The following is an 8,852-nucleotide window of genomic DNA, read 5'->3' on the forward strand; positions in this document are numbered from 1 at the left end:
CCACCTTAGGTGTACGTGGCTGGCGCCTTAGCCGGTTGAGCTATAGGCGCCAAGCCACATTTCATCCTAATAAAACTGAAAACATACACTTATCAGCCCATGGATCATCCTCCAAAATTAGTCATATCTTAGGACACATGTCTAATCTCAACAAATTTAAAATAATAGAAATTATTCATTGTATCTTCGCAGACCATTGTGGAATAAAAGTTGAACTCAATAGCATCAGAAATCTTTCTACTCAAAGTCATGGAAACTAAATAACTTTAGGTTGAATGATAGTTGGGTCAAAAATGAGATTAAGAAGGAAATCACCAAATTTTTGGAACAAAATGATAATGAAGACACAAATTATCAAAACCTGTGGGATACTGCAAAGGCAGCCCTAAGAGGGAAATTTCTAGCATTAGAAGCCTTCATCAAGGAAACAGAAAGAGAAGAAGTCAGCAACCTAATGAGTCATCTCAAGCAGCTAAAAAAGGAAGAACAACCCCAAACCCAGCAGAAGAAAAGAAATAAAATTAGGGCCGAATTAAATGAAATTGAAAACAAAAGAATCATTCAGAAGATCAACAAAACAAAATATTGGTTCTTTAAAAAGATTAATAAAATTGATAAACCTTTGGCTAGCCTAACCAGAAACAGAAAAGTAAAATATCTAATAATTTCAGTCAGAAACAATAAAGGAGAAATAACAACAGATACCACAGAAATTCAAAAACTCTTCAATGATTACTCCACAAAACTTGATTCTCAGAAATATGATAATCTGGAGGAAATGTACCAATACCTGGAATCATGCCACCTTCCTAGACTCAACCAGAAAGAATTAGAAATTTTGAATAGACATATATCAATCACTGAAATAGCATCAAATATACAAAATCTCCCAAAAAAGAATAGTCTGGGACCAGAAGGCCTTACATCAGAATTCTACCAGACATTCAAGGAGGGACTAGTACCTATATTATATAACATTTTCCAAAACATAGAAAAAGAAGGAACCCTCCCCAACACATTCTATGAAGCAAATAATCCCCAAACCAGGAAAGCACCAGACAAAGAAAACTATAGACCAATATCATTAATGAATAGCAATGCAAAAATATTCAAGAAGATCCTAGCAAACGGAATTCAATGATACATCAAAAAATTATACACCACATTCAGTTGGTTTTATCCTAAGGTTACAAGGTTGGTTCAACATATATAAATCTATAGGTATAATATACCACATAAATAAAATAAAAAACAATATCTCTCAATTGATGCAGGAAAAGCTTTTGATAATATCCAACAACATTTCATGATTAGAACACTTTAAAAAATAAGCTTAGATGGGACATTTCTTAAACTGATAGAGGCCATCTACAGCAAACCCATAGCCAATATCATATTGAATGGAGTAAAATTGGCAACCTTTCCACTCAAATCTGGAAGGATGTCCATTGTCTCCACTGGTATTCAACATAGTAATGGAAATCCTAGCCATGGCAATCAGGGAAGAGAAGGGGATCAAGGGTATTCAAATGGGGTCAGAGGAGGTCAAACTCTCTCTTCATGGATGATATGATTTTATACCTGGAAAACCCCAGGGACTCAACTACAAAGCTCTTAGAAGTGATCAAGGAATATAGCAGTATCTCAGGATACAAAACCAATACTTGCAGTAGCTTTTTTTTTTTTAATTGAGACAGAGTCTGACTTTGTTGCCCTTTGTAGAGCACTGAGGCATCATAGTTCACAGCAACCTCAAACTCTTGGGCTCAAGCAATCCTCTTGCCTCAGCCTCCCAAGTATCTGGGACTACAGGCACCCACCACAATGCCCAGCTATTTCTTTTTTTTTTAGAGATGAGGTCTTGCTCTGGCTTAGGGTGGTCTCGGCAATCCACCCACCTTGGCCTCTCAGAGTACTAGAATTACAGGCATGAGCCACTGTGCCTGGCCTTAGTAGCTTTATATATGCCAAAAATAGTCAAGCTGGAAATATAGTCAAGTACTCTATTCATTTTACAGTAGTGCCAAAGAAGATGAAATACCTGGGAATTTATCTAACAAAGGAAGTAAAAGATCTCTATAATGAGGACTATGAAACCCTGAGAAAAGAAATAGCTGAAGATGTTAACAAACAGAAAAGCATACCACACTCATGGCTGGGAAGTATCAACATTGTTAAAATGTCCATACTACCCAAAGCAATGTACAGATTTAATGCAATCCCTATCAAAGCACCAATGTCATACCTTAAAGAACTTGAAGAAATAGTACTTGGTTTTAAATGAAATCAGAAAAAACCTCAAATATCCAGTACATTACTTAGAAATAAGAACAAATCAGGAGGTATCACATTACCAGACTTCAGATTATACTATAAATTTATACTGATCAAAATAGCATTGTACTGGCACAAAAATAAAGATGTAGATATATGGAACAGAATAGAGAATCTAGAGATGAACCCAAGCACATATCATCATTTGATCTTTGATAAGACTAACAAAAACATACATTGGGGAAAAGATTTTCTATTTAACAAGTGGTGCTGGGAGAATTGGCTAGCAACCTTTGGACCCTCACCTTTCACGACTAACAAAAATTCGTTCTCACTGGATAAAAGATTTACATTTAAGGCATTAAACTATAGAAATACTAGAAGAGACTTGGTGCCCATAACACAGTGGTTACGGTACTAGCCACATACACTGAGGGTAGCGGGTTCAAACCCAGCCTGGGCCAGCTAAACAAATGCAACAAAAAAATAGCTGGTGGTGTGGCGGGCACCTGTAGTCCCAGCTACTTGGGAGGCTGAGGCAAGAGAATTCCTTAAGCCCAAGAGTTTGAGGTTGCTGTGAGCTGTGAAGGTGACATAGACTCTGTCTCAAAAAAAAAAAAAGTTGACCTGCCATTTGATCCTGCAATACTAGGTATCTACCCAGATGAACAAAAATTATTTTACAACAAAGACATTTGCACTAGAATTTTTAGTGCAGCCCAATTTACAATAGCCAAGTCGTGGAAGCAGCCTAAATGCCCATCTCCCCATAAATGGATAAACAAATAATGGCATATGTATATCATGGAATACTATGCAGCCCTAAAAAGAGGGAGACTTTATATCTTTTATGTTCACCTGGATGGAGCTAGAACATATTCTTCTTGGTAAAGTATCTCAAGAATGGGGGGGAAAAGGTATCCAGTGTACTCAATACTATTATGAAACCAATATATAAATACTTATTCATATGAATGATAAAACACAAAGATAGTCTAGAAAGAAAGAGGGTAGAAGAGGAAGAAGGGAGGGGAGGGGGGAGAGGAAGTGGAGGGAGGGCATTTGGCAGGATTTCACCTAACGTACACAATGCAAGAGTACATTTCAAAACAACTCAGAATTTATTATAAATGTTTTATCACAAAAATAAGTAAGTGAGGTGATGGTTATGTTAATGAGCTTGATTTAAACCAGTGGTTCTCAACCTTCCTACTACCATGGCCCTTTAATACAGTTCCCATGGGTCGCAACCCACAGGTTGAGAACTGCTGATTTAAACCTTCCCATTGTATATAAAATCATCATATTGTACCCCATAAATGTATACAGTTATGATTTAATAAAAATTAAGTTAAAAAAACTCTTATTTTGGCCTCAGAGTGCTGTGGTTGCATCTCACTGTGGACTCTGACCTTGAGCATTTATTCCTCACCTGTGAAATTATGAAAATATTAGTAGTTACTTCATAACTTAAGTTATAAGGGTTACATGGGATATTGCACACGAGATGCTGAGAATAGTATTTGGCATATAGTAAGAGCTTAGTGAATGTTAGTGATTATTATCACCTTTTACAAAAGAAGAATGTAGGACTCAGAGAAGTCATAGAATATTAGCCAAGAGTTCATGTGGCCAGATGAAGCAAAAACCACCTCATGCCTTAACTGCAGCTCTTTCTTTTACATATAAACCCTCACATTTTCCATTCTTATTAGAATGGAAAGTCTCTTAGAAGTCAAACATTTACACTTAACTTGACTTCAGCCCCCAGACTTCAGTCAGATTGGCCTTGTTTCCAAATCTGGAGTGACTGTTTCAAGACTCAAAAACCTATAATCCTTGAATGTAATTTACTATCCCCATGACACTGAGCAAATTTACATAATGTGGCTGAAGTTCAGTTTCCTCTAAACTGGGAGGTTATGAAGATTAAATAAGATGATATCAAGAATTGCTTGAGCCCAGGAGTTGGAGGTGGTTGTGAGCTGTGATGCCACAGCACTCTACGCAGGGTGACAGCTTGAGGCTCTGTCTAAAAAAAAAAAAAAGAAAAAAAAAGACTTTCCTTTCTTTTATCATTATTATTTTTACTGAGCCCACTCGTCTACAAAAGATTGCTCATAGTGCCATAGTGATTAATAGCAGCAGCTATAGAAATCTACCACTCATCTTTCAAGATTTGGGGAGGGAGTGTTTTTGAGGCAGGATCTCTGTCACCTGGGCTGAAGTACAGTGGCATTATTATAGCTCTCTCATTGCAACCTCAAACTCTAACACTCAGGTGATCCTTCCACCTCAGCCCCCTGAGCAGTTCGGACTACAGGCATGTGCCACCATACTCCTCAGTTAACTTTTCTCGTTTTTTATAGAGACGGGGTCTTGCTACATTGCCCAGGCTAGTTTTGAACTCCTGGCCTTAAGCAGTTCTCCCACTTGACCCTCCCAAAGTCTTAGGATTATAGGTGTGAGTTACTGCACCCACATTAGAAGAGGAGTTTTATTGTAGGAGACATTAATACAGTTTTAGGGAGAGGAAGTCGCAGACAGTTAGATATTTGTGCCTTTATGCAAGGATCCACTCATTTTTTTAAGTACCACAGATATTCTTCATCTTTCCCTAGTGAGAATGCAACTATAAAATGTTTCTATCAACATTTCTTAAAAGATGGCTTTCCTGGCTCTGCACTTGTAGCTCAAGCGGCTAAGGCACCAGCCACATACACCAGAGCTGGTGAGTTCAAATCCAGCCCAGGCCTGCCAAACAACAATGACAACTACAACCGAAAAATAGCCAAGGGTTGTGGCAGGCACCTGTAGTCCCAGCTACTTGGGAGGCAGAGGCAGGAGACTCACTTGAGCCCAGGAGTTCGAGGTTGCTGTGAGCTGTGGTGCCACAGCACACTACCCAGGGCGACAGCTTGAGGCTCTGTCTCAAAAAAAAAAAAAAAAAAGTCTTTCCTTTCTTTTATTATTATTATTTTTACTGAGCCCACTCATCTACAAAAGATTGCCTCCCTTCCAAAATGCCAAAACAAACACAGAGACACTATCTTACCAAGACAGGGAAAAGGAGCATGTGTCACCATTGGACACCATTCTCTGTCGACTACTAACTAAACTTGGAATTTCTTTCCTCTGAACTTACAGCCCATGCTGGAACTGCCTTAGGAGGCATCATTTTCTTCTTCACCTACCTCCCGTACCTGTACCTCAGTTTCAGCTATACTCAGAGAAGCTTCTTCCAAAAAATTATCTCTTGTCTCTTTTCAAATGTTGCCATGGCAATGGGAGTCCGACTCATCTCCATGTTTGAAGCAGAAGGTAAGCTTTGTTGCTTTCTCTGCTGCCTTGAAGCATTACCAGAGGCAAGGCTGACCTTTGTTTCCAAATACACATAATTGGCATGTTCTACTTGGTGTTCTGAGCACTTCCAATATACTTAAAACTATGGTAAGTACTCTGTGGGATACTAAAGAAATATAGAATATGGTTCACAATGTCATATAGTTTACAATGTAATTGGGGAGAAAAACTAAAGCATATTGAAGAATTAAGAGATTATATCCCAGCTCGGCGCCTATAGCTCAACCAGCTAAGGCGCCAGCCACGTACACCTAAGGTGGCGGGTTCGAATCCCCAGCCCGGACCCGCCAAACAACAATGACGGCTACAACCAAAAAAAAAAAAAAATAGCCAGGCATTGTGGCGGGCACCTGTGGTCCCAGCTACTTGGGAGGTGGAGGCAGGAGACTCGCTTGAGCCCAGGAGTTGGAGGTTGCTGTGAGCTGTAATGCCACGGCACTCTACCCAGGGGGACAGCTTGAGGCTCTGTCTCAAAAAAAAAAAAAAAAAGAGATTATATCCCTATATAATTAGAGATAATACATATAGGTTTATGATTAGAAGTTGAGATAATATTTTAGCACTTTATAGATAATGTAGAACTTTTTACATATATTTTATTCTTATAGCCTTTGAGGAGCTCTTCTTTTACAGGCTGATCTAGGGGGACCTTCTATTAGAGGTATTCTAGCTCACTTATAACTTCCACAGTTGGAGTGCAATCCTAAATTTTTGTTTGCCTTAAGTTTCTGGAGTTCAAAGAATTCCTCTTAATACCTACAGTTCATTGCAGAAAATTAGAGCCCAAATGTCAATCAAAATATACAGCCAACTGAGTTTGATGAGGTTTTGATACTTATTGTTTCCAGTTTCAGTGGCACACTAAGATGGTACACTGTGAATGTTCTGGCAAGTACCTTCATTACTCAGCATTAGCTGTTATCACCAGAGCCCTGGTTCCAAATGTTACCTCTTGGTTTTGCAGTAGTTGACTACAGTAGGAGTTGTAAGTTGGATCTAGTTTGTGGATCCCCTTGCTATCATTGGAATAACCCTAATGATTTTGTCAGAGGTACCACACATTGTTAGGCACTACCTAACAATGAATTGTTTAAGTTGGATGGTCCAAATAGGCCCTTGGCTTAAAGCTGCATTAAATATAGTAAAAGATGTTAAGTTGACCAGAATTTATTAAAAGTAAGTGGTTTTCTTTAACAAAGCAATGATGAAATCACAATTATAAATACACATGGGAAAATACAGATTTAAAACAGTATGTCTGATTCCTTATATCTGAGTTCCCCAACCCCTAGGCCGCAGACCAGTATTGGTCTGTGGCCTGTTAGGAACCCAACCTCACAGCATCACCACCTAAGTTCCTCCTCCTCCCCTACCATCCCATCTGCTTCCTCTACCCACTTCTACATTCATGAAAAAAAAATTATCTTCCCAAGAACCAGTCTCTGGTGCCAAAAAAGTTGGGGCTCATTGCATGTGTTAGTGAATGAATATGGGTTCTTTGTGGGGCCCATCTGTTGCAAGTTGAGAGAATTGGGTGAGAGGTTTCACTGAATGAACTCTAAAATTTGTCACACACTAAGGTTCTCTTGGTTTGAAAGCACAGGATCAATGTTCCTTCATGAAGGGCACAGGATGGCTCACAAATGCTATGTCTACAGTTATGGCTAAAGGAACACAGATGAATATTCTCACAAGCAGGGAGTAATTCCTAAGGATATGAATAATAATATGTTGGAAACTCAAGGGGAATTTTTCTTATTTAAAAATCCTCAAAAGTTCACTGGATTAGATTTTTCTATTCATCTGATCTATCTGCTTGAATTAATTACAGGCTTTATATGTAGTGAGTGAACTAATGAAATTCTTCTAGATAGTTTCTCAGTAAGTCTAGTGTAGAACTTTCAGTTGTACTCTTGAACAATCACTATACACAAAGTATTTCAGGACTCTGGATTGAGGGTTAATGGGCCTACTCTGTTTGTATGGAAGGAACAGTTCAGCCTGTTCCTAAAATTGGCACCTGCATGTTTGTGGAGCAGCTGGCCTTGTCACTTGAGGCTATCATTTATTGATTAATTGATTGATTTATTATTTGCTAGATTGTCTTTAGTTTTGGAGAGAATAAGTAGCATCTTCCTTTTTTCCTTGATTTCTGAACCAATTGATAATTGACAAATAAAACAAAGGCATCATCATATTAATACCAAAGTATTCCTTTCATAACTCATAAAGACTGCAATGGGTGATGTAGCTTAGCATGAAAGCTAGATGGACATATTAATTCCCTGCTTCCCGGTTTCTACCATGGGCTAATCTATCTGAGACAAAGTTTGAGCCAGCAGAATAGTATGAGCTACATACCCATTTATCAGCCTTTCATTGTTTTGGAATGGAAAGAGAAGAAGAAAGAAATTAAATTTCGCCCCTCCCATGGTCTAGGACTTTGGAAAAATTAACTAGACCCAACTGACAAACATGTTTCTTGTTGCTAACCAACCAGGTATTATACTTTTGTGGAAAGAGTAACCCTAAGGTAAGAGGCCAGTAGGTTTAGAGAAACATCCTTCTTCATGGAAGGCAGAGAGGTGGGGAGAAGGCACTATTTGGGAGTGGGGAGGAAGAGGCACTATTATCTAAGTGGCAGTAACCTGGAAGAACAGAGGAGTCTAATCTATTTTAGTTTACCACTCCATAGCCCCAGTATCTAGACTAAGATCTGGTAAAATGTAGACACTCAATATGTATTTGTTAAGTGAATGAATGAATGAATGAATGAGGACTGTTTGGCTTTCTGGCAGGAGGTGAAGACTGTACTAAGAAGAAGTTGTGAATGCTTTCTCAGAAGTTATCACAACGAAAGCTATCTTCTGTCCATATTGTTCAGATCATCTTTCCTACTGAAAATAATGAAAAGCACCTAGCATTCTGGGAGGCTGAGGCGAGTGGATTGCCAGAGCTCAGGAGTTTGTGACCACCCTGAGCAAAGTGAGATCCTGTCAATGAATAGAAAAATCACTCTGGGCTCGGCACCCATAGCACAGTGGTTATGGCACTGGCCACATACACCGAGGCTGGTGGGTTTGAACCTGGCCCAGGCCAGCTAAACAACGATGACAACTGCAACAAAAAAATAGCCCAGCTTGTGGCAGGCGCCTGTAGCCCCAGCTACTTGGGAGGCTGAGGCAAGAGAATCGCTTAAGCCCAAGAGTTAGAGG

General features: G+C 39.1%; 1 protein-coding gene across 1 annotated transcript in view; it reads left to right on the forward strand.

The window, feature by feature from the left end:
• LOC100948930 (ATP-binding cassette sub-family A member 17-like) overlaps positions 1 to 8,852 on the forward strand; it is a 137,500-nt gene that overhangs the window by 62,256 nt on the left and 66,392 nt on the right. Inside the window, exon 9 of the mRNA XM_023513859.1 lies at positions 5,422 to 5,595. Coding sequence (XP_023369627.1) covers positions 5,422 to 5,595 — 174 coding nt within the window. The remainder of the gene's footprint in view (positions 1 to 5,421; positions 5,596 to 8,852) is intronic.

This window comes from Otolemur garnettii, unplaced genomic scaffold (genome assembly GCF_000181295.1).
Source record: "Otolemur garnettii isolate 467f Iridium unplaced genomic scaffold, OtoGar3 scaffold00044, whole genome shotgun sequence".
In the NCBI taxonomy this organism is placed as follows: domain Eukaryota; kingdom Metazoa; phylum Chordata; class Mammalia; order Primates; family Galagidae; genus Otolemur; species Otolemur garnettii.